Source organism: Drosophila eugracilis, unplaced genomic scaffold, assembly GCF_018153835.1.
Source record: "Drosophila eugracilis isolate 14026-0451.02 unplaced genomic scaffold, ASM1815383v1 contig_1897, whole genome shotgun sequence".
In the NCBI taxonomy this organism is placed as follows: Eukaryota; Metazoa; Arthropoda; class Insecta; order Diptera; family Drosophilidae; genus Drosophila; species Drosophila eugracilis.
The window spans coordinates 444,270-470,606 of NW_024572751.1; the positions used below are offsets into that span (position 1 = coordinate 444,270).

The window sequence follows — 26,337 nt, forward strand, 5'->3', positions numbered from 1 at the left end:
GAAATTTAACAAATGGAAACTAAGTTTGCTTTCATAAAAGACGTTTGAATTTTAATGTTTTCTGATCACATAGTCCCAACCTTATTTGAAGTCAGGAAGTCTTTTCTAAAACCATATTGAACATTCCGTGTGTTCTGAAACTAAAGAATCAATATTTTTACGGTAATCACATTATTTGAAAAAATAACTGAAGGCTATTTGAGAAGAGTTTATCCCCTCATTATTCGTTATTCCCAGATAAAAAACGAGGATAAAATGAGATTACAATAGTTGTCTGACTGGGCCTGATCCTACAATGTTAGAAGAATAAATGCAGGACTTAAAAATATTTAAAAATATATTGCATTTATAAAAACGAGGATTTGGGATTAAATAGGATACTTAGTATACGTATAATTGTTAAATTTAAAAAGGGTCCCAAAGAAAATGTCATAAGTCACAATCACTTTTTAGAATCAAATTGGCTTACGAATTAACAGAGAACGAAATAAAACGGATCAATACTAGCGTAGATATAGAGTATCGATTATCGAATTTCATTGGTCTTGTAAAAATAATAAATCCCAAAATAAAACAAATTCTTAGCAGATGTATTTCAAAAGGCAGGACGGCAACCCTGGGTTGGTGAAAGAAGCAACAATTCCCATGAACGTGCATAGCCCTCCTAAACAGCTGATGCGGCTAGAAAGAATAAAAAAGCTAATCAAAACAAAAACGAAAAAATTTCAACATTCCACAAATCGAATAAAAGCAACATTGTTAAAATGTTAAAAACGAATTTAATTTAAAGTAACCGTAAGGATACAGTCATTTGACGCCAAATCGAATAACGGACTAACATAGTAAGTGCCCAAAAATTACGAAACGAATCCATGACGAAATATTAAGAGTATGGACACGCCATAGAATTGCTGACTTGGTGATGACTTAAAGGGGCAAAGTGCAAAGATCTGTTTCAATCGCACCTACTATCGCAGGGAATCTCAGTCCGACTAATACTTAACGGTGAGTGCAACAGGTGGGCGTGAAAATCCGCTGGGAAGGCAGGAAAGCCGAAGCAATTTCGTTGGCCCCAATTCAATTTTCAGCAGCTGGTGCACTCAATTTGTGTCAAGGGAAGGAGAGATGACCAAGTGCATGACGCATTGGCTCCTCTTAGTTGGTCTTGTTTGCCCACCACGTCAGGATGAGTCTCTGCCATCAAGTGGGTTTCTAGAAAAATCTAGATTTTATAGAAAAATAACAATAAACATCAGTGCATTTTTGGGTATTGAATATACGTTAATAAGTGATTTCAAACCTATAAGGATTCCATTATCCTTTCAGTTTTAGACTAATTAGAAAATTTAATTCATTCGGTCATGAGATAGGTCACGTACATGAGAATGCCTCTCAACTTCTTAAAAAGGGATCATTGGTTTTTTAAACTTAAAATTACTCTCCAAGCAACGACCAAAATCCGTAATAGTATCTGAAATTTGTATTCCCTTCCTTAGATATTGAAATCCATAATGGCGGAGGAGAGCGAATTCTTGGAGGCCTATTCCGGAATTAAAGAAGCCTATAAAGCGGCCATGGCTCAGGTGGAGTTGGCCATTGGCCGCGAGGAGCAGGAATCTCAACGAGAGGCTATCGAGGCCTACGAGGTGGCCCTAAAAATGATAGAAGACACTTTCGCGATTCCAGTTGGTCTTCCTGATGAGTTTGACGCCGTGCTGACCGAGTGGAACGATGCCTGTGCTTTGATACAAAAACTGAAAAGCGCTAAAACGGAAGTCAGCTACCGATTAAAGGGCCTGAGGTCCCAGAACCAACCCGTTGATGATTCGGCACAGGAAGCTACAGAGGAGAGAAGAACTGAAGTGGACGCCAAGAGGCCTATGCTGGCAGAGAACCCCTCCACCTATTACGATATATCCAACGCTAGTGGAAGGCCAAAAACTTACAGGGAGCTCGCGGCCGGGTTGAGGGAGCTTTTGGCTGTTCCGGACTCCCATGCTTTGCTGGATGAACTCTTCCGCGCCCAGGTCAAAATGTACCGCATTGAGGCCAATGGATCGGTTACCTCCATAAGCGGATCGTCGACAATGTCGCTGGTCATGTGCACCGTGGGTGGACAATGGAAGTACCTGAGTGGTATCTACTTCATCCAATGCTCGATGCCCAATGAAGAGAGTGGGATGATTTGGCTTTATCCCCTGGTTCCCTCGATCTCCAACTGCTACCGCACTGAGTACGGAGCCTTTATCTTTCCGGATATGGAGTGCCAACAGCCTGGAAACGCTTTTGGTTTGATCCTAACGAAGGAAGCCCAGCCTTCCCCGAGCTCGGAGGAAGAACTGGAGGACCTGCAGCAGTTCTTCCTCGACTTGTTAGAGGCTGTACTTGCCGGTACCGTGGAGCAGTTGAAGTCTCCGACCTCCCAACGTGCTGGCTTCGCTCCTGATACCGTTTCAGGTTCAGAGCAGGTGTCCAGACACATTGTTAGTGCGGCTGACTTCATTGCTCGTAATGTGGTGAAGGGAGCCGAGAAGACCGGAGGCCTTATGCTAAGGGGTACGCCGTATCTCATTTCCAAGATGACGCCAGCCTCGGCCGATGCTCCCACCCAGGTGCCCAGCTCAGTCCAGACTTCAGGTAAGGATAAATTAAATGTTTTGATAAAGAAATACTATATAAGGCAAAGAAGTGTACATTTCTCAGACATCTCTCTTTAAATATCAGTATAATACAATATGAGGCAATGTTCTGGTTTAGAATACTAACTAACCATCCATACTAACTCGTTTATTCGGCCTAGTTGAAGTGGCCCAAAAAGTTACGCATGCCGCGGCCGGAATGACAGGGTGGATAGCCGGAAAGGTATGCAGTGCGTCAGTGACTGTGGGTCGCTTTCTGGCTCCCCACATCCAGGAGCAGGGATCTAAGTTGCTGGAGAAGGGATTCGGCTACGAAAGCAGCGAGGCCAACAGCACCATGGAGGGGGCCATGACTATTGCAGCCGGAGCAGTCGAAGGTGTCAGCACCGTGTTCGATGGCCTCGAGACATCGGCCAAGATCCTGGGCTGCAGCCTCAGCGAAAACTCTGTCAAAATAATTGAACACAAGTACGTTTTCAAGGATGTTTTAAGCTAAATACGGGGCATTGTTTTTAATGGATATTTACCATTTCAGATACGGACAGCCGGCTGGAAATCTTGCACAGGAAACCTTTGACACGGTGGGCAATGTGTTCGTGGTCAGCCAGAACGTAAACTACATTACTCCTAAGGGAATCGCCAAGAAAATGGTCAAGCGTACCGGAGAAGCCGTGGTCAGCGACTACAAGTGCGACCTACGCAAGTCGAAATCTCATTACATAAATGCCGGAGCTCTGTATCCGGATCTTCGAGCCTTGAAGGAATGAGTGCCCACACCAAAGAAGTTATCCATATATTTAATAATTGATATTGAAATACTGATATGCCATTTTAAGATTTTATAATGCTTTTATAGGCAATGTAACCATAAAATCTCATGCTTTAAAGTTTAAACTTAACTCATATTTACGCATAGGGTTCTGCCCAACGGATATTCTTACTATAAAACTTATTTTGGTGTGACCTGTTAAGATTAAAATTAAATTATTCAAAAACATTTTTTGACTAACTTGAGTGTAACAGTACTGAATACTGATCTATAATATTATAAAGAGGGAAAACATCTCTCCTAAGGAGGACCAAATCACAAGTCGGGAGACTTTAAATTTTAAATGATAATAGTAAATGCAGAATTTAAGAGCACGTTTTCTAATTTTTCTAATTCGTGATGACAGTTTTCAAATATAGTGCAAGAGACTTCTTGATGCGCCAAACAAAAAAAGAAGTTCCAAAGATTGGAGTAGAAATTAAGGGATTAAGCTCACAGCCTTATTTTCCGAGGGAGAGAACATGAAATTAAAAGAATTAACAAAAATTGACTGGCAACTTTAAAAGATCGTTCTAAAACGGACATCATGGAAAATGAATAGGAGCTTTATTATTATTATACATTGTAAGCGTCGAGGGTTAATATGACAAAGGCTTATTCTAAACGATTTTTTAACGTCAATTACTTCAACGAATGCCTAAAAATGCTTTTATAAGTTACGAGCACAGCCCCTTGATTTTCAAATCTTTAGATGTAGAAGGCAATGAGGCACTTCCTCACAACCTCTTATTAAACCGTCTTTTGAGCTTGGTGGGCGTAAGAGTGGATAATGGTACCACCATAAGGTGCGCTGGCATCTAAAGATTATACATACTAAATTTCAACTTTCTAGCTCTAATAGTTCCTGAGATTTCAAAGACTTTAGTTTTTCGTGATTTGTGGGCGTTTGAGAGGGCGATGTTGGCAGGATGCTGATATAAACTTGCGCTGCGTATGGACCTCAAGAATCTTCATGCTTAATCTCAACTTTGTATCTCTTATAGTTCCTGAGATCTCAGCGTTCATAAGGACGGACGGACGGACGGACAGACGAACATGGCTCAATCAACTTGCTTACGTTGGATGCTTACGTTCGTATTCCGCCTATGAACAAGTTCGAACGTGAAATGATACACAACAGATTCTTGATAGAATAGGTAAATATCGTGTAGTGATTGTAATGCTGAGATGTTACTTTGAAAGTTTAAATATATTTTGACTGTTAAGCTTTTTAATTATAACCGGACTGTGCAGTATACAAAATATTCGACCGGACATAAAATGAAACCGTACAAGACTTAAACTAGTTTTTCAAAGATAGAAATACAAAGTTAGATATTTGAATGCTTTTGGTCCACGTAACTATACCCGTTACTCTAAGAGTAAGAGGGTATACTAGATTCGTTGAAAAATATGAAACAGATAGAAGGAAGCGTTTCCGAGCCTTAAAGTATATACATATATTCTTGATCAGGATCAGTAGCGAAGTCGATTGAGCCATGTCCGTCTGTCCGTCCGTTTGAACGCTGAGATCTCAGGAACTATAATTCTTTTTTCTAGAAAAGCTAATATCTCGGTAACTATAAGCGATAGAATGTTTGGATTAAGCATGTAGGTTTCTATGATGCCCCTTATGCAAATTGTTTTTTTCCGAACCCCGCCAACTCTAACGCCCACAAAACCCGAAAAACCAAAAATGCGAAAATCTCGGGAACTATAAATGCTAGACAGTTGCGCTTAGGAATACGTATTTGAAAGATGTCAGTGCAACTTGCCCCTCGTTTTCATCCGGCCACGCCCACTCTAACGCCCACAAACCGCAGAAAACTGTGGCGTCCATAATAATATAGTGTCTTCGTTTGACCTTGTATAACATATTTTTGTCAATATCTATCAATTTACCAAAGATTTGGCAAATCGGAACATTATTTCCATATATATAAAGAAATTTTGGTTATAAGGCCCCACATGGGTAGTGACGTCACTATCAGTTACTCAAAATGCTTTCTCCGACAATAGATATTGGGAATATCTCTAACAAAATGAAAATTTTAAAATTGTGTAAATCAGTAACAGTCTTATAGTTGGTGCACTCGACTATTGCGTTTCCTCTTGTTTTCACGTTTAACTTTCAAAATCTCACCTCGGCTTGTGTCATTACTGTATGAAGATGTTATTGGCTTGGTTGGCATCCTGACTAAATAAACACCAAGCCAGTGTTGTTAAACACCAAACTGAAAGCTGTTAGCTTACGTCGCCACTAAACAGAAGGAGATTCCCCACAAGTCAAACAATTCCGTTAGATTGGATTTGTCGTAATAATAAAATAAATAAATAAATAGATTGTGTTATTTAAAGATTATTTTATTTACAAAGCCATTGGGTTTTATCAAGCAATTCTGATTTTGTTTTGAATGAAATTTAAATTTGGCGCCAAGAAATTGAACATTGAAACATTTTAATAGCAGAATAACAGCTCATTTCGTCACGTCGAACGTACGTCGAACCTTGGTCATTACAGCATTCAGTGTGGTGAGAAACATTTCTAGTACACAACTGTATAGTTTCCGCTAAAATAATGCAAATAATACATTTATCAATTATATTAATAAACATTTAAATAATTAATACTAAGAGATTAATAAAATTAATAAATAATAATTAATAATAAAAAATCACACAAACATCCGCAAAACGTTTTGAATTCTATCCACACTATCTGTACGCTTCTTTCGCCCGCAGCTCTTATGGCAGTTGAGTTAAACTGCTTGTCCCTCGCACATGTTGGAACAGCTGACCTTTTCCCCACACCTTCAAACAGCGCCGTCGAGCAGATTTGCGGGCAGAGCGAATTCTCGCTCTATGCTCCATGTACGAAATAAATGTTTTTTTTTCGTCGAACCGATCGGACGTGAAACGCGCTTGTTCGCTTTTTCGTGATTTCGCCCCTTGGCACGGTAAATAACGCTTGAAAAGCTGGCTAAGTTGTTGATTTCGCGGCCGGAGTCTTGTACATACGTACACATTTTATTTTGCGTACTACGCACCGGGTTTAAAGTTGTATTACACTGGAACCGTGTGGAAAAATTGCACCTGTGCAGTGGAAAATTGTGAATTCAGTCGCGGTCTAATTACTGTGTGTGTGTGTGGGTGAGAGGGAGTCTGCTTGCGTGTGTGAGTGTGTAAGTTGGTGTAGGTGCCGTTTTATTTTCGATTCGATTTTGACGGGAAGTGTAAACGGAAAAGTGAATAATACTCACCAAGTTAAGTTGTTGCACTTACGACACAGAAAAATTGCTTTTCTCGCTCACAAATACCAGTTTAAGCAACTACCACAACTAATACAACAACAACTGCCATAAACGGCCAACAGCTAAACCAAAAGAAAAAGCAAAAGCAACTGCAACAACAACAGTTCTAACAACAGTACACAAACAAACACGTTTTCCGTTTTATTATTCTGCCTCGCGTTTGCTTGTGTGAGTGGGTGATGCTGTGTGTGTGTGTGTACGTGTTGCTCGTCCGAGTATAGAAATTTCTAATGATTTTTGGTTGTGTTCCCGAAAGGCAGCTCCAACAACAACATCAGCACTGGACTCCACAGTGCCTGTTTCATTTCGCATAATTTGCATGTTTCGTTTAATTTTCGGCTGAAGGACAACGGCAGCCGCAGTTTATCCACATAAAATAATATTCAGAGGCAACTAAAAGCAAAACGATCCGAATTCGGCTGGTGAGTAATTTATGTTTGCGGAAAAAATCTAAAATATATGTTAAAAGTTTACTAAACGAACTTTGTGTGGTAAAAAGAAAAAGTAGAACTAAAGAAAAGTAGAACTAAAAACCCAAGCTTATTTAAAAAGTAACGAGTGCTAGCATTTTCTCATTAAAATAGTCACTTAAAGCACATATATCTCCATTAGGGGATAATCTTCTTTAGGCCGGTCGTCACCTTGCAACCCTTGGCTTGATTACCTGATTCAGCAGTAACAGAAAAAGATCGTCGTTAAGACCAGGACTAGGGAGATTGCCTCAATCAGGTTCTTCGGGCGCTTATAGTAGATGTCGGGGGAGGTGTCTTAGAATAAAGGGGCTGAACTAGTGTAGTAAAATCTGTCGATCCATCCAAAATTCTAGCGGCTTTCGCATCTCAAGTCCCAGCTTTTAACATTTCACAAACGTTTCCCCTGACATGCGTTTCTGTGGTGGCTGTGCTTCTCTTATTTTTCCCAACATTTTCACTTTGCATGCCGAAATTTTCTCACCGCTCAAACTGCAGCATTAAGGCGCCTAGTCATTTATTTGATATCATCATTATCGTCATCACCTGAGTCTGAGTCTGAGCCCGAGCCCGAGCTACAGGTTTTTAGCTAATAAGGTAATGGCAAAGAGACGAAAAAAAATGGCTAAATTATAATCGAAAGAAAAAATCCATCATTGGAAAGTTGATTTGATTGCATTTGCGGAATGCAGTTGCCAGGGTTGCCTAGTTGTGCGACAGGGCGACGCATTTTTCGCTAGCTAATATTTCAGGCTTCATGCTTCATTTGCTTTTCGAGCGGCCCAAGTCAACTTTCGGAACAAATCCGCCGGCAAGGGCGATTGGATTCGATTGGATTGGATGGATCGAATGGGATGGGATGCGATGGGATGGTGTGGATTCGGATGTGATAGGAGAAAGGCATTCGAAAGGGCTGAAATGAACCACACACTCATCGACGCTCTCTAAGCTCAGTTACGTAGAGTTTCCGTCTTTTCTTACTTTCAATAATATAATTAATAAACTGTCTTTTGAGTTAGTTAAGTAGATTATGTAATTAAAATTAAGAAAGGGTTATATTCTATAAACTATTTCGTTTACAAGGGAGTACTTAACTTTTGGATTGAATAAATATTTTGGTTAGTACATTTTCAGTCTCCTATCCTCGGAAAGGGAAGTGGTTTTCGAAGGTTTCCCTTAGTAGAGCCACCCACAAACGAAGTAATAAATCGCTCCGGGCGACAGTTGGTATCTCCACTGCAGTTGGCAGTGCGAGCGGAAAATGTTGTGTGGGAGAAGTGACGTGCGGGGCATTACACAATTATCCAAAGCATTTCCCGACCAAATGCAATTTTTCCAGGTCTCTCACGTGAAAATCAATACACTAAAAAGCTAGTTTCGATAGTATTAAAAGTAGTTTCTCGCTAAATATAAATTTAATTTTGTGTATCGCATTTTGTGCATACACAAAACACCCTTTAATATCAACGGAACGTTGAGGGAACTGTAATTTCGTTAAGTGTACTTCTCCTTCCTTCACATTGCTTGTTTTCCTTTCCGTCTGTTTTGTTTATGCTTTTCCCATCTTATTGTTTTTGCGCGCCTCGTGCGTCAATTTATGTGAGCTCAGTTCGCCTGCAAGACGGAAGCGCTTCTTAATGATACAAATAATTGTGGCCGTAGCGACAGCTGGAAAAGCTGAGGCAAAGGGTGCCCCGGTAGCTTTTCGAATTTTCATTCGCCTCCGCTGAAAACTCCGTGGAAAATGGCGCCGCCGCAACTGCCAAAATGCTGCCGCTGCTCAAAACTGGTTTGCCGCATAATTTCCAAAGTTGCAATTTTCATTTTTTATGGCCATTTGTCTTGCAGTTGTTTTAGTCTGTTTTATTTTTTGCTTTTCAGTTGAAAGTGTTTGCAATGCCTGTTGGGGCACATTTGGAGCTGCCCGCTAGTTTTTTTTTGGCTCGCCTAGCTCATTTTGTTTGCCGTTGAGGTAATCAGAATTACATAGAGGAAAACAATTTACCAGCTACTAATAAAATGAAAGACTCTTTGTACCGAGAGATAAGAAAATTGGATTAAGAAATACTAAAACATGCTCTTCATGTCGATGGTCCTATTTATTGAGGTAAAGGTTATTCAAAATAAAAGGATTAACCAAAGTAAAGTCGCTAGATTGGAAATTCGTAGTGTCCTTTAAAATGCAACATTTTAAGGCAGCTTGGGATGGATATTCAGGCTTAACTCTTTCCTTACTGGGCGGCGGTATCCGATTGTATCCGATTTCATAACCATTTCTGGTTTACTCCGGCTCTTTCATAACCCACAAAAAGCACTTGTCACTGCCATCTGCTGCTGGCGACTTCCACTTGGCCACCCAGATGGGCCCAGTTTGGGCTCGCCGTTTACCTGTTCCAGCACCAAACACAAGTGACACTTGTGCAATTATTGTACAAAATGTTATTGCCACTCCTGGAAGCGAGTGTGTGTGTTGGTGTGTGAGTCTGTGTGTGGAAGAACCCTCTTGGACAGGTTGTTCACTGAAACGAATTTTATTTTGTGCCGGACGTCGCTCTGAAACAATGGAGGGTATTTAGTGAAACTGCTCTGTGCGGAGCGGAGCGGTGCGGTGCGGTGGCAGAGCCAGCTTATTAACTTACCTGTTATTTTAACCATTTTCATTTTTCACACGCACGCAGGTCTGAAAATGGAAAATGCGCTTGCCTGTGGATTAGTTCGCCCTCGGTTGGATTTCTTTGTCTGTCCGCTTTGCCGCCTGCCCGCTCCTGCTTTTCTCAATGAGCGGAAATGCCGCAGGGGGTGATTTCTTCTCAGACGTCTATACTTCGATATATTTCAAGCAAAGGAGTAGTTAGTATAATTCTTGATATGAAAGTATTTGGTTGAGTGTAACATGTCTTTCTGAACCCATTTCGGGGCCTAGAAAGGGAAGCAGTTAATGTTCGGCCCCGACTGAATTTCTGATTTAGGGCGCACACAAGTATGCCGAGGTCTTTCCTATCAGATTCTAGTAAATTGATGGCGCCCGATGAGTATTTATTAGTTCGTATTCGTGAGTTTACTCTATAATTAAAATGCAACCTGATTGTTAGGTTGGGTCTGGGTTGATCTGCTTACCATTAAAGCGCGATTAGTTTCGAAGCTTGATTTAATGAACCGCCTTGAGAGAGGAGATTTGTTCGGGTCTTAATGAGTTGGACTGTGTTAGTTTTAATCAGAGCGCAGATCGCATTATTAGCGTCTGCAGAGATTTATAGATTTTCAGATGAGTTTTCCATGTTGTTGCAGGGAAATGGCCAAGTAATAAAATCAGCATTTAGCGAGTCAATGGTTATTTAATTACCGAAAATTGCCCTCAGCAGATTTCCCTAATTTCCATTGCATAATCATTTTCCTTATTGACTCACTTTGTTACCGCCCAACTCCCCACAGCCGATTGTCCAACATGGCTGGCTTTAATTCCAGCAGCCACCCACTCAAAGGATACATTCCTGGCACTTATGTGTGGGAGAGTCGTATATAACCGTCTATATACCGACTTATACGGAATACAAACAGTTGACCTAGCTCCAAGAGCACTGGCAGAATTAATTGCCACAGGCATTTGTTGTGTGTAACGCAGAAGAGTTCAGAGGTTGGCTCTGTTAACGCACAGCAGTGGCCTGTTAGGTGTACATAATGCGAGGGACTGCACTGCGAGATTCTATTTTATTGGGGAATAAATTATATATCTAAATGTTTCGAAAAACCCTGATAGGTAGATCAAATCTAAAAGCGAATTAACCTACGGAATTTACATAACCGTAGGTACGTAATAGCCTTTTAGCCACCCCTAGCAGCGAAGTCCAACCTATCCCAACCCCACCCCTGTTAGCCCTTAACAGCGCCTGTTAACTCTGCGATTTCGGGTGGGAAACAACAGCTGTTGCCTGCTCGGAGGCGTCGCTTTCCGAAGCCGAAAAACGAGTGCAATGAAGTTATGTGCCGCCTCACGGCTCCACACCCTCCACACCCTCCCAGGCCGCCATTGCAACAGAGTCGACAGCTTGTGACCTATATAAAATTGAATTCGCATATAGTCTATGTACTGCTGTACATATTTACCTACAGATATTGCAAAGTTTTAGGAGCCTAACGAATGTCCTGAGTATGCATGGAAATGGCTTTCCATGTTCCTGTGAGCCCAACTTGAGGTCGGGAATCCGTCGGCTGGGGGTCCTATCAGTTGGCCCGAATGCTTTCCGCCCCGGAGAATGGCTCAGTGCTTTTTGTGGACTTAACGCGTCAAGTGGGCTCAGGTTCTGTTCGGAATAAGTGAGGAAAAACTCGTGAATTTTTAATACCTAACGCCAGGCATAAACCAGGTTGATGGCATCCTGTTTTTAAAGGATATAGAAGGGAGGCGGCAATGTTCGTGTATGTGGATACTTTTCCCTTTTGATACCAAGTAAATATTTAGCCTTCCCCCTGCCAGCCCCTGTCTGGGGTTATCTTTGGTCTATATATACTCCTCCCACCTTTGTTTCTGCGATCTCATTTAAATATTGCAATTATTCACACCTTGCAACCTTCAGGCGGCTCTTATCAGGCGTATATATAGCATTTTCGCTTGGCCTGTCCAGCGACCCATTTATGCAAATACGGCGCTTTGATTGCACCTAGAACTGCGCCGCAATCGGATTATATTTGCTTAAGGAACGAAAGACGGAGCTTGATTAGGGCAAACAGAGCAGGCGGACATATGGAGACTAGGTCCATATATAATGCAGCGTCAACGGTTATCAGCAATTATCAGAGGAACGTCAGGTCCTCTATTTGCTTGGCGGCACATCGCCCCAAGCGCTCCTCTCAGGTAAAATAAGACCGTTCTCTGTTTACATTTTCCTAACCAATTAAGTTTTTATTTATGTTTTGTTTTAGGCTTTTGTTAATAATGTCAATATTGTTTCGAGAGGAGCACAAAGGCAGAGTACATTTTTAGAAATTAGGCGGGCATTGTAGGGGCATACCAGGCGGGGTGTTCCTGTTCTTAGCGAAAGGAAAAACAATTAGGAATACTTCTCCTGGTGTTTTCTAAAGCATAACTAATGTTTACTAAACTAAAGTCATAGTATATTCATTGGTTGTTTATACCTTTAAGTTTTTAGTATCGTCAATAAGATAACATATTTGCTTTTTCCTGTACCAACGATAAGCCCAATCAATTTACTTCTGATATCCAAATTGATATACCAAATAATCTTTCTTTTGCGCTATCTTCAAGAGAAATGCCAAAACTTTCCTATTCCGATTATGAGTCATTGGCTGACTGGCATTCTATAGTGCTAAAGTAAAGTAAAATTGAGGAAAGGCGAACTGCAGTAATAAAACTAACCGTTTTTTGTGATCGATCGATTCAAACCCCAAGCCCTGGCTGCGTAATTAAAGCATTGAATTGTGGCTTAAATGGCCAGCCAGCAATACCACTATTCCAGCTGGCCTCTTTCGTCTGCTGCGAAGGTCGAACTGGGGCGTGGGGTTGGGGGTCACTTGTCAAAGTCGATTTAGGGGAACCGTAAAACCAGATCCCCAGAGACCTTCGCGCTCGGCTTTTGGGTGCTTTATCTCGTCTCCAGGTGCCATGTTAATTATCGCATAATTTTTAGGCCTGTCTTACGCTTTTTGTTTTATTTCGGTTTTAATTTTTGATAAATGGGCTCAAGTTACCTCATAGTCTCGACGAACAGTGACCGATCTGGTGGGCTCGGATTACCAATATGACATTGTTATCAAGTCCCTGACTGATTGTACGACTGTTCTTCCTGCCACTGTAAATAAACACTTTCCCATTTAACCGAGGTTTACTTTGCTTAAATGCAACAATTTCTCTTGCTGGGAAAAATTTCACTTTTATTTCTATAGAGCCAGTTTACTGCGGTTGCTTTTGCTTTGGCTCTAACACGAATAGCCAAGCAACTCTAATAAATAAACTAAAAAGCCAGTTGAATTGTCAGTCCGCGATGTGAACGAGCATGTTGATGCTGCAGTTTGAGCTAACAACTCATCTGATGGGTATTTTTTATTGCTTTTACATGAATTTATTCCCTAAAAAACGCCCAAATAAGTAACTCACAACCTATTATTTGGTAACTTACTTTAGTCAATACCTTTCTTAAAAGATAAAGCAATTTCTGATACAGTTCAAGCTAAGGCTAATCCCCCAAAGGAACTATTTTCTCCACTTGCAAAGGCTGAAAACGCACTTTTTATGCCTAGTGAAGACAGCCTTAAGCCATTTGGCAAGATCCAACACTTCAAGCCACGCAAATGCATTTCCTTCTTCCATGCAAAGGTGAGGCCCCCAAAGGGCAGGGAAAATGCTTTAGGGAAATTTAAATGAAATCGTGTTTAAGCGGAAAATGCACTCGGAGCGGAGCGGTGGAGCGTGGAGTGGCGAAGCGGTATCTAATAAAATGCACATTATTGCGAATTCGTTATGGCCAAGAGCTGCGCTCTCGGCTCTTTGCTGAAATTTGCTCGCTGGGATGCGGGCCATGCAATTATGGGGACTTGGCTTTGAGGAGGACTTAGCTCCAGAGTGGAGCTCGGATCGAGTTTTCTGCGGCCTTCACCTCGCTTGGAAGACAGTGTTGCGAAGCGACAATTGCCCCAATGTGCCGACAGATGTGCTCTGTCGTGGCTGCCAAGGAATTCGCGCAATTTGCAACAGCAACAGCAACAGCAACAGCAGCAACAGCAACTATCAACTGGGAGTGACTTATGCGCATGCCCAGCAACGAGTTTTGTGGCGGTCGAAAATCGCTGCCTCTAAAGTAAACAAACTTTTCTTTAACTCCCACAGCCCCGCTCACCTCATGCTCTTTCGGTACAGTCTTCGCTCTATTTGTATTATTTAACAAATATTTCTGGCCAGTAATAGGGTAGTCTATTTAAGATATGGATACAGATTGAAATCATAAAACTAAATCGGGTTTTAAGGTAATCAAAATAAATTAAAAGGCATTTATGTTCCACCAATGACTTAAGTAAACTGGTTTTGGGTAATAGCTTTGTCTAAGAATACATTTTCTTGAGTTTTTACTATTTGCAGTTCCTTGTCACATTCTTTCCAGTGGCTTTTCTATAAGCATAGAGTATCGCATTACCGACGTTTCACTGTACATCTTTCTCTGTTCGCGCCTTGCTTCGAAAGCCGGTTGTTTGTTATTAGTTGGCCCCCAGACAATGTTGGCCATGTGTGCGGGTCTTGGTATGCTTGCGTTTGTTGGCCTTTTGACGTCTCCCTTGCCTGTTTCTCTCCCCCATTCGCCCCGCCATTACCCCTTCTCATCCTGTTGCCGTTGTTGCAAGTTCAGTGACTGCAGTCTGCAAGCCGCTGAGGCTTACACGGGCTCGCAGCCTTCGATCACAATCAGTTTACGCTTTGCTTACAAAATTGAATAGCCAGCCATTGATCATCATCAGCGTTTAGGGGGCAGAGGAGGAGCCGGGAGGCCACTCCCCAGTTAGCATCTGCTTTGCATTGACCAACACTGTCAAAGGTCTTTGAGCCACGTTAACCAAATGGTCAATTTCCGCTTGTGCCCATCCATAAAATCAACAATCATGATTTATTTATAGACTCTAAGCCGACAGGGGAGGCCTGGTCGAGCTTATCAGTTTGTAGTCTTTGTGGCACTTGGCATAGTTTACTCACCCAATCAGTCACTTCGGTGCGAGTGACTAAGTACTCGAATTGTTAACTGGGCTAACTATAAAGGAGGTTACTGTTCGTGGTCAACTCACAGCTCGTTTCATTGTCATGTGTCCACTATCTTGGTGAAATGGCTTTATCTAAGGCGCAAAGAAAGGCATGTGGTTTCCCGCAAAAAGATTAATTTTTTGTTTTTATAGAGTATGGTTTAAAAAGTATTACGATTGCCTTCTATTGTCAATAATAGACATTAATTAAATATTCATTTACTTATCGAGAAGGTAGAAATCGTGTACCTCCACCATGGCGTTCCATCTGGGTGGACAGTATATGGAGCTTTAATAAAGTTTCATTCTACAATGAAAGTAATCAACCTGTTTCGTAGATTTCGATGGCAGATGAAGTATAATATCGTTAAATGTTAAATCGTTGTAAAACTAAATATAAAGTCACTAAGTGTCCCCCCCTGGAGATAACGTATATAGCAGGTGTAACAGCGCTTCTTCGTTAGCTTTGTGCGATCGATAAGGCGACTCTCAACGAAAACAATAATTGTAAAATGCAATTGTAAAGCTGTAAATCATAGCATGGAAAGCCATGTCAGACAGGGGAACACACATGTCCATCAAGTCAGAGCCAAAACTATGGCAAAAGCCAAATGCACTTGACATTCTACTAGTCTTTGTTCTTTCAGTTTTTGTGTAGTTGAGCTTTATCTAAGGCTCAAATTTGTACTGACTTAATGGCTTGGTTTTGTTTTCGTATATTTTTCTTTTCCCTTTGAAGAATACAGAAAAACAGCAAAAAGAACTTTCCGTTTGTCTTTGGTATTTTCCTTAGTCTTGTTTGGACACAATTAGTAACACTGTCACGAAATTTTCCCTGTCTTTTGTAATTGCTGGCATATTTGTAGAGCTTTTTCTAATTTGTATGTCTGCCTGGTCAGTCAGTCGGTTCATTGATTAGCTTCTTATACAGACGTATCAGTTCGTTCTGCGGCCATTCTTCAGGTGAAAATGTCTGGCTGGCTTTATGGATTTTTGATGAACGAAGAAAGTCTCTAGACGCCTGACCATATTGGCCAGGTTCCCCTTCTCCAGGTGCATACGTGCTGTTGACTTCAGGCTTATCTGGGTTTTTTGGCTAAAGAAAGTTTTTCATTCTGTCAATTAACGAGGCGAAAAGTAATGTGAACAATATGTATATTTTTCTCTCACAAAGATTTCATATTTGAATCAACGTCGTTGGTGTCCTTTGTGGCTCTCCAATTGAATTTATATCGGCACGCCTCGTTGGCGTTTTATGATCAATTTGGTAAATGATCCCAGCCCTTTGGGCTGCCTTCGCTCACAGCGTTTGATCTTCAAATGAAAAAATGAACACAATATCATCAGATAGATCTGCGGATCATCGCTGGCTTTTCTAAAATTTCCTTAATTACTCTGCGTGCGCTAGAAGTGCCTCTGTGCGTTGTTTAATTGCAAATTTATTAGCAACTGGCACGGACTCAGCAATCTTTGGCTCGCAAAAGCGACTTCGTTTAATTCATTTTTTATTCGCTTTGCCGCTGCGCTTCCAGATACAAGATACATCTTCGCTTTGGCGCCATGCGGGCAATAAAAATGTTTATTTTTGCACACCGAAATGACGACAACCGAGTTTTGTTCAACTCAATTGAAACGGCCTGGGAAGAGTTGGACGGCGGAGGTGGCTGGCGAGCGGCCCCAATAGGCCAGCAGAACCCGAAACCGCGAAAAACATTCATCTGGGAGATTTGTCAAGAATTTCGTTCTGACTTCGCTTAGCCTGTGGCAACTTGATGAATAGTCCGTCTTGCGAAGTGATCGTCGTCAAACTTAATTGTTTGAGATAGAACCCAACAACGCATTCAATCATTATTGGTTCGTTGATAGATACCCATCTTGCCGTTTCTTGAGAGCCTCTTGCCTGCATAATTTAACTTTGTGTAATTCGTTAGTTGATGCCGGGCTGTCAAACGAACAAAAAAGCCTCGAAAATAGCGAATTTCGGGACTATTTTTATGCTGTTTCGACCTGGCTGGCTGATCTTCAGGAATTTTGAGTTCTTGGCTGCGTAGAAATTAAAATATCGCCCGCCTAGCTGTCGAGGGTGTTACGCATTTTTGGCTAAGCAAATTATGCAGTCTGTAATAAATTTTCAAAATATTTTTGGGCACGATAAATATTATTATTTTCATCGTTTGCTGTGTGGCAGTCCTATGAAAGTACGAAAAATCTATTACTAAGTTCTGATTCATTTACCCAAGCTTGCCTTTAAGTGAATATACTTATCAATAAAATGTAATAAAAGCCTCACTAATTAACCTTAATTAACCTGTTTATAACATTTGAAGCATCTTTCGTGTAATAAATTATTGATTTTCTCTCTTTCAGGCTTGATGCGATCGTTAAAAATTCGATTAAGAGAAGCCTAACTGCTTTGTATGGTAAGTCGTTCTCCTACCGATTGCCAATTTGTTGCTACTGAAATCGCTTGAATTCGAATCGATTACCGCACCCTTAAATTTATCATTTCAATTGCACTTTCCCATGTTTTACATGCACGGTTTCGAGGTATTTATGAGCAAAGAAAGTTTCTTGATAAAGCGAATTACAAGTTTATTGGTGGAAGTATCTGTCGAACTCGGTTTCCACCTCTTTATAGGGGAAGTATTTATTACAATTTCGGAAAGATAGGAGTCTATGTTAACCAGATTTAACCACGTTCAAAAATTGGCTTATACATAAATCAAACTTTGAACTTTTATATGTGCTGAAGTTATAGGTCCAATGCACTGATTTCCCTTTTGATAGCATGGCGCCAGTTCAGAGATCAGCGGTTTTCTAGATTCTCGATAATTTATGGCCAACGAAATCGGAAGAATTTACAGAGCGTACGATTTAAATTAGTGAAATGAATAAATGGAAGAAATGGTGGAAATAAATGTTAAGGCTGCCCCAAACAATAAAATGGGGAAAAGCTTTTATTTTGGTTTTTAATGTTTGCCAGACAAGCGCAAACGAAAACAATGTACGCCGAAATGGAGCAGGCCAAATAAAAAGCCATAAAACCAAAACCGAAAAGAAGCCAAACAGATAAAAGAGAAAAACGAAAAACGAGGAGTAGGAAAATGCAAGGAAAATTGAGTTATAGAAAGAACACGGCGACGAAAACAGCGCTAAAAATGCGCCCCACAAAAATAGAGCAGGCCTGTGGATAGAAATGAAAGAAATTAGATGAAAATAGGTTCCATATAAATATATATATATAGCTTTATATATATATATATGCGTAGATGCAGGCTATATATAAGCACACGCATATCAGAGATATTTGTAGAGAGCTCCCTGTCTTAGCCAGACGGGAATTCTTCCCGTTTCCTCGGATTTTCGTCGTGAAAACTCAGGGAAAACTCAGCCGAAAGCTGAAAATTGGGAAACGCGTATTTTTATTCTATTTGGCTTGGCGCTGAGACATTTTGGGACAACAGAATTTATGGCGCTTTTCTTGAAGTTTTCCCGTTGAAATTCGGATATAGGGATTTGCCTGAAAGCAGAAAAAGTAACGAAACTTCCAATTTAGAATAAGGAATTTGTCACAATAGCCATAAAACCTGCGTTTACATTATACCTGAAGTATGATGATGATATTCGAAAGTTATAGTTTGAGTTTTCCCGGCTTATCGCCTGTTCGTTGGACATCTTTTTGTCGTTTATGCCAATCCCCAAGATACGTGTGTTTCTCGGGTCGTAAAACGCTCAGCAGGTCAGTAATTCCGACCCAAACCCTTTGAGCAGACAAACTCAAATGGACTTTCTATCAATTTACGAGCGAGGCATTTAAATGCCGCCAAATTATTCATAAAATAAATGACATATTCACAGGTTCACTTATAGATTAACTCGATGGATTCGATTATGATACGCATAATAATAATTTTCGGGTTTTTGTGGTGCTTTTCGTTTTGGTGACGCGTGTTTTGAAAGTCAACTGCCAGCCAAGTCTGAAGAAAAGTTTGATGGACATGGACAGCTTGGAGAGGGCAACCGACGTATTGTTATGTATCTTAAAAACTTGAATAGGCGCTCATCACAGCGCGCCATTCTTGGATTCTCTATTTGTTGTTAAAAAATGCTTTTGATTCCTCAGCACTCTTTTATAGTCGGTCTTTAGAATTTGCTTGTCGTTATTTCGAAAGCTTGGAGTATTTTTTGACCGCCGTCTGAAAGCAATTTCCAAAGCCAACGAAACCCAAGACAACAAGAACACCAACTTTTTCTCGGAATCGGTAGTCGCTTGACGTTGTCAAAGCCCTTTTTCTTGTATTAGCTGGGCTGAACAAGCTGCGGAAGAGGTTATTCCCCAAAACCATGTACAGGAAACCGAGGGAGAGGGCTAAGAGTTTCGTTTAGTTTGTTTTCATTAACAAATACGCATAAATATAATAAATATTTAATAGAATATGAGGGTTCTAACCAGATAAATCGTGGTTCCTGAGGGGATCAGAAAAAATATGGCAGAAAAAATAAATCATTAACAGAGAGAACTTACTAACTAAGACAATTTGTCCTTAAAGGTTACCAGGCTATACATCATAAAGTCTCCCCAAACCTCTCTGCCTGTAAAGTTCACCTCCCGTTGTGCCCTCAAGCTGAGTTCATTAACATTGTAATAAAAGTGCTTTTGATGCGCGGCCGAGGAAACTCCTAATTAAAATATAAAATATGCAAGCCCATGAAATATAATATTTCACGGTCAAGTCCCCAGGGCGAAGGAATAGAAATGGGATTAGTGGCCGAGGAGGCAGAACCGCTCCAGGAATAATTGTGTGGGGTTAGGAGGCCCTTCGTGGAGCGATCATGGCGATGACGACCACAAAACGCGCTGATGACTATGCTACTCTTCTGCTTGGTTTGGCCTCCTCGAATCTCGAATCTCGGCTCGCTGGCGGAGGCACTTCAGGTGGCACTTTACACTCACTTCGGTACAAACAGTAGCAAAACTGTTCAACTTCATTTGTTTCCTCCAGTGGTGGCTGGCAGTAGTGGTGGCGGTGTCTGTGTTTACGTTTTCCATTTTTCTCGTTATTATTATTGCCACCGCTTCTGCTGGGCTGAACATTGTAAACATGAATTTTTCTCAACTCAATTCCCACGCATATTTCTTGACGTAGTTGTAATAAAAATAATATTTTTTGTGGTTATGGCAGAGTCCCACTCACTTGCCGAGCATCAAGTGGCCGCGAGTTTGCTGCTGCCAGATAGGAGATTATATAAGAAAATGTCGGGAATCAAATGCGTTTTCTCGCAGATGAAATTGATAAATTGAAGTTGGGGAAAATGCTGCCCGATGTTAATCTTACCTGGTGGGTTGCACTCTCTGGAAAAGCGGTCTGGCTATACGATCTGGCAGCGATAACAACGAAAGCTCTCCCCACTTAACCACCTACTTTTGGGCAGCTCTAAACTGTTTTGGCTGTGGTTTCTTCCATTTAAATTAAGGCCCGGCGAATTTGGGTCATTTTAACCGCAATCGCGCTTATTACCCACTTCATATACTCTTTTGAGGTTTCTGTTTTGGTTGAGAATTCATAAGCGAGGTGACAAGATGCTGGGTCTCCTCTGTTTTAGCCAGCCTTACAGCCGTTCTCTGCTTATGGTCAGAAAGAAGCAGGCGGTGGAATTCCGCTTGTTCTGAAATTTGTTTTGAGTTCACACTTTACTTCTTCTGGGAGCCCCAAAGTTATGGGAAAAGGCTTAAAGAACACAAAGTAATTAATGTGTTTACTCCCGAAGAATATGAATAATACTTAAAAGTTAAGAACTTGGGATCAGAATGTTTGTAAGACTTTTGCCTGTTTGCACACTTTTTAATGTTAATCTACAAGTAACATATTATGAAAAATTGAGATCTTAACAACGTTACTAGGTGGTGGAAAGATAACGCAAGATTTTTTTTATAACTAAGCAGTTAAGGTGACAGTTTGCTACTTCTATAAACTTGATCAATTAATGAATGCAAAAGGCCAAATTCGCATGAATGGAACGAACTAAATAATCTGCATGAATGCGCATACGAAAGTCCGAGCCGAACGTGCACCATTCTACACATTGGGCTGAGACCCATGGGAGACGTGTGAGATACAGATACAGATACAGATACAGATATAGATTCAGAAAGAATACTCAAAAATATGAGAACCGCAGAAGTAGAGATTATCATGTTAATTTTCAGATGTATCTTTGTTTGTCTGCCTTTCGTTGGTATTTGCATAATTTTTGGCTCCGAATCGTGAGCTTTTGTCTTTTGTTTGGTCTTGCCATTTGCTTTCTGGCACTTTTTGGCTCGTTGGCGTTTCAATTAAATTATAAAAATAACAATTTGCTAATTTTTGTATCGCATTGCTAAATCTGTATCCGTATCTGATGACGATGATGAAGATGACAATGACGACGACCACGACGACGTTGAGGGACGCCTGTGGGCGTTTAGCTTTAGCTTTAGCTTTAAATTGTTCGCTGCTCTCTGGACTTCCAAAGAATTTCTCGAGATGATATCATATACGGCGTAGTTGCCACTGCAACTGCCACAAAATTCCTTCTCCTGTAACCCAATTGTGTCTGTCCATCAAAGTGATGCTGGGTCGTCTTCCCTTGCGGATCTTTGGCATGCAAAGACCTTAACTTGGCTATAATTTGAGCTGGCTGGGCGGATGAGTCACGAAACACGGATCATCATCAGGCTGCCTGCCTGGCCAAACCAGTCTCTCGCTTTTTTAAGGATGCGCTGATTAAAATTTACGCACAAGGTCATTCAGGCTCTACGCCTTAAACTCTTTTAGACATGAAAATTAATGCATGGCATAAATATTGGCCATCGAAAGCGAGCGGGAGGAGGAGTCCGCGGGATCCTCAAGGCGCATTTAGCTTAATCCGGAACTTGTTGCTGACATTGCACGGGGAGAAATCCAGTAAGTTTGTACAATTTAAAATGATCAATAAAGTGCAAACATAAATTTGTATCGTATGTCCAGGAATTTCAAATAGATTTAGACTTCCTTTACGAATAATATAATCATAGAAAAGTAAAGGTAAACTATATATGTCTTAGGCAGCATTTATATTAAACTGTAATATCGAAATTGATGACCGATTTAAGCCACATGCTTTTGTTTCCAGTGGAATCTGTGGAAGTGGTGGGCTCCGGCCAAGCAGTGAACCCGAGGTCTGACTTTGACTCTGGACCCGATTCGAGGTTCATGGCAAGAGAGCGAACGGATTGGAGTGCACTTCTGGCACAGCTGCGCATAGAAAATGCTTTTCCAACAACGACACATTTCTGTCATCATCAATAATGCCGCCATATAGACACTTCTTGTCGCTTGTCGGTTGTCGCTTTGCGGTTTGCCTTTGCCTTCGCCTGCTGCAACAAAAGCAGCAACAGCAACAGCAACAGCAACGGCAACAGCAACAAACAAATTGGCACAATTTCTCCTCCATATGCGTGTTATGTTGCAAACGCTATGTGGCTTGGCCGTTGCCACCATCGGTATCCATCCCAGTAAAGCAACCGCGCCGCATCAGCAGTTGACATCTCTTGCGGCCAAAGCAACATACAACGTTCAACGTTCAATGTTCAACTCTGCTCCACTCAACCCAACTCTCTTTTCTGCTGTTGCTGCTGCCGGAGCTGCTGTTGCAGATTTGTTGCCGGCTGTGCAATATGCAACATAAACTGCGCACAGCTGCCGCAAATCGCTTTGCATACCCTTGCCGCAAAAACTTATTCTGTTTATACTCTACAAAAGGAAAGTCGTTGGCCCATGAAAGGTATATACTTTTTAATCAGTTGGGAATTATAAGAGTCTTATTGGTCTTACTGCTCATTGGCTTTTAGAAGTGATCTTCAGTTTTTTTCTTAGGATCTGAGTGTACTAGTTAATGATGAAAGAACATGAATATGAATTCGTCATAACACAGTAAGGGTATTCAAACTTCGTTGGTCTTGCAGCGAAAATAAATATCTGAGCCAGAAGTGAATGGCGAATGATCTTTAATCAAACAGTTAGAGGCGCCGCCGACGCAAGATTGATGCAACCTTGATAGGCGATGCCCAGCCATGCGCACTCCCCTCCTCTCGCTTTATCCCCAAATTCTGCTCCCGATTTCTTTTTATTTTTTGGCCGAACTGGAGCGCGTGCTGTTCCATTTTGTCTTCGGATCGGGTTAGATTTAGCATGGAGTTCGGGTTGCAATTTCTAACGCAGCTGCACCAAGGCGGCAACATATTTAAGAGCCCATACGTTGTGTGGGACAACCGACCGGCGATCCGAAAGAAGGCTGGAGAATGGCTTAAGTCGGAGAGCGTTTATAGGATATAAAAAAGTCTGTAAAAGATTAAATTAGGAACATGTTAACGTTGTGACTTAAGCTTACGGTTTGAAAAACTATCTAAATGTCAAGAATACATATCTGTTTTCGCTCTGTGTACAAGTGTGCGGGCCTATTTTAGGCCAAGCTACTGTCTTTTGTGGCTTTAATTAACGGTCATCGGAAACTTATGCGCTTTTGTCTACGTCTTGGGTATTTCGCTGATTTTTTCTTCTTTCGCTTCGAGCTGTCTAAGGTTACCGGCCAACCGAGTTCCGCTTTCGTGTGGGGAAAAGGGAGAAAGGGGCTCGCTTAATTTGTGGTTTTTGCATATCGATATGCCTTTCCTTTCTGGCCCCACCTCCATTTCCCTTCCCATTTTCCCTGTGGCATGCTGCGATCTCACCCGATATGTCAATGTTCTATATGCCTGACTGATTTTGCTGAGCTAAAAAGCGAATCGCTGCGCTGCTGTTGTTCATGGCTGGGTCGTACCAGCGATCAACTGTCAACTTTTGTAAACTTCCGGTTCTGGGTTTCGCTCGGCTCGTTGGTTCGAGCCACTAATTTATTGTTTTTTCGTTCACTCTTTTTTTTGTCAAAAAAAGTAAGCCCGAAAACCGAAGGGGAAATGCTTTTTAACTTCCCTTCCCTTTGACCTGGCTTAGTTTGAAATAAATTCTTTAATTATGACGGATTTTTAATTATAAATTTCGACTGTATGTTGGTTTTCGGTTTTAGTTCTTTTGCAAACAGAAAACGCTGATTCAACGACAAAGAAGTGATCTTTCTCCCCAGCAGACAAAACGCTTTTATGTTTAGATTGCACAAAACTAATTCTTTAATCTCCTCTTCTTCGAGATACTTTTGGTTTTGTTTTAAGTTTTGAAAAGAAGTTGAAAAACGACTTCGATGTCGATCATTTCTTCGAGTTTGTGTGTTGACATTGTCGTTTTGTAAATTGGTATAAACAAGGCACAGATTGGCAGCCAAAGCGAGATGCGAAAAGGATGAGCACATGGTAACAATGGAGGCCATTAAGCTCCGGTTCGTCTTACATTTCCATTTCCCATCTGGTCGGCATCTCCCGCCATCTCCTCTTTCTCTCTGGCTCCAAGGCGATCATCTCCGCTCCAAACAATCACTTTCGGCAAGGGTTCAATGCACCCGTCAGCATAATACACTGGGTATCTCGGCGGAGGTTCGTGCAGCCCCCGAACTGATGGTGATGGTGGTGGGGATGATGATGATGATGATGATGGTGGTCGTAGCATAGCAGTCAAAACAACCGAAAAACCAATGATGGCAGAAAATAAACAACCAACAGTAATGACTGTGGCGGTCGAGACGACAATAACAATAACATCGGCAACCGCATCGGCCAATAATAGCAACAATGTTGCAGCATTCGACTTATCGCGATGGCTGCAGAGTCATCGAAGACGGAGAGCCGTAAACACGGCTTATTATGGTGACACTGGCCATATCTGTCCATTAGCTGATAGGGCCACACTCGAGAGTCAATCAAAACTGAACATTATGGCTTTAGCGGGTTTCCTTAGCCTAAGCATTTGCCCTTTGTAAGTGGAGAGTGTCACTTCAAATTGAACTCCGGATTGTAAATTTTCATTCTTACCACAACTAATTAATATGAATGAATAGGAATCAAAATAATTACGTTGGATCACTTTGAAAGGCAGTCGCAGACATCGCTGAAATAAAATCGAACTTCTGCGAAAGCCGAGATTATGGATTCCGACGAACAGCTGGCGAATCGAATGCAGGAAATTAGCAAGAAAACAAAAAAGTGTAATTAAGGGAAAATTAGCGGCGAACAAAGCCAAAATGCGCACAGCCATGTGCGTGCGTTGCGAGTGTTGCAAGTGCAACTGGCAATTGTTGCTTGCCTCCAATTATCATTTCTGGCCGTGTGCTCGCCGGATTTCACGGCACTCTATTGTTTTGCATTTTGCAATATAATGCAGAAAATACATCAATAACGAAACATGCGAACTTTTGTCTTCTTCTATTAGTGCCAGGGACACAGCAGCGAGCTAACGAGGCAACAACAGAGGCAGAGAACCAGAAAAACAAAAAAACAAAATAAAATAATATTGCCACATCTTGATTTCTTTTTAATCGAAAATCACCATTTAAATAGCCCGCTTATGTCATCGCCGGGTTATTGTTCCTCCCTGCAAATGGTGCCTTGTGGCTAAAATTAAATAAAACATTCAAACGCTCGAAAGATGACAAAATGCCGCAAATACTTTTGCCCATAGAACAGTGCAGCTGTTTACTGCCAAACAAGCGATCCGTGTTCATTGATTGTTTAGCTGAATAAATGAACCGCAAAGTTCTGATTCATTCCCGGCGAGGAGCTTCCGAAGTTGGCCAAACTTGTATCGTGTTTACAGCGTAACGTTTACATAGGCTTTTGGGCATTTCGGGTAGCGAAATTGTCTTCGAAATTTGGTGTTTTATTATGCAATAAAGTTAATGTATAGCCGCCTTAGCATAACCCGTTCTCTCCAGACCGACAAATCCGAAACCCCTCGCGAAATTATTTCAAAATGCTAATAGTGCTTAGTAATCGGTTTGGCTACAGATGAGGCTATAGAATCTCCGTCCTGGCTAGACCTTGCCCCGATTCATTATGCATGTGCATAAATTATTGAAAACACGTAAATTATATGGCAAGTGGATGGATGGCAAGTGGTTAGCCTTTAACTTTGGCAAATAAGCAGGAACATTAGAGGAAACTAGACCATTACCTTACCAATCATAATAAAGTGTTTAAATACCATACTCACAGAAATTGAAATCTATTCAAATATTCTCACTATTGCTCCAACTATTCATTAGCAACGAAACAGAGAAAATTTAATGGAAAACTTGTATTTGGCTTTTCACACTTTGACAGAGTGAAATGGACAAATATCTGCGCTTTAAAGTAAAAACAAGAAAAAATATGATACATAATTTATATGTATTATATTTTACTGAAGAAAAATATCTATTTTAAA

The 26,337-nt window shown here is 41.1% G+C and overlaps 2 protein-coding genes across 11 annotated transcripts in view; both read left to right on the forward strand.

The window, feature by feature from the left end:
• Positions 1 to 705: 705 nt before the first annotated feature.
• LOC108115025 (protein spartin) lies at positions 706 to 3,628 on the forward strand. 4 transcript variants are annotated; one of them, XM_017226269.2, is made up of 5 exons: positions 706 to 842; positions 907 to 1,005; positions 1,497 to 2,637; positions 2,801 to 3,107; positions 3,175 to 3,628. In XM_017226269.2, the coding sequence occupies exons 3-5, from the start codon at positions 1,512 to 1,514 to the stop codon at positions 3,404 to 3,406; spliced, it is 1,665 nt and encodes a 554-aa protein (XP_017081758.1). In that variant the 5' UTR covers positions 706 to 842; positions 907 to 1,005; positions 1,497 to 1,511; the 3' UTR covers positions 3,407 to 3,628. The 4 variants fall into 4 exon arrangements, with proteins under 4 accessions (XP_017081758.1, XP_017081757.1, XP_017081759.1 ...); XM_017226268.2 differs by having other exon boundaries at positions 706 to 1,005; XM_017226270.2 differs by lacking the exon at positions 907 to 1,005.
• Positions 3,629 to 6,323: 2,695 nt separating this feature from the next.
• LOC108114967 (uncharacterized protein CG43427) overlaps positions 6,324 to 26,337 on the forward strand; it is a 53,445-nt gene continuing 33,431 nt past the window's right edge. For 5 of the 7 annotated variants that reach the window (XR_001772771.2, XR_001772772.2, XM_017226176.2 and 2 more), the window contains exons 1-2: positions 6,354 to 7,180; positions 17,336 to 17,388. The gene's annotated coding sequence lies outside the window, so the exon portion shown is untranslated. Of the gene's footprint in view, positions 7,181 to 17,335; positions 17,389 to 26,337 lie in introns of all 7 variants that reach the window. The other 2 variants (XM_017226175.2, XM_017226174.2) reach the window with 2 other exon arrangements.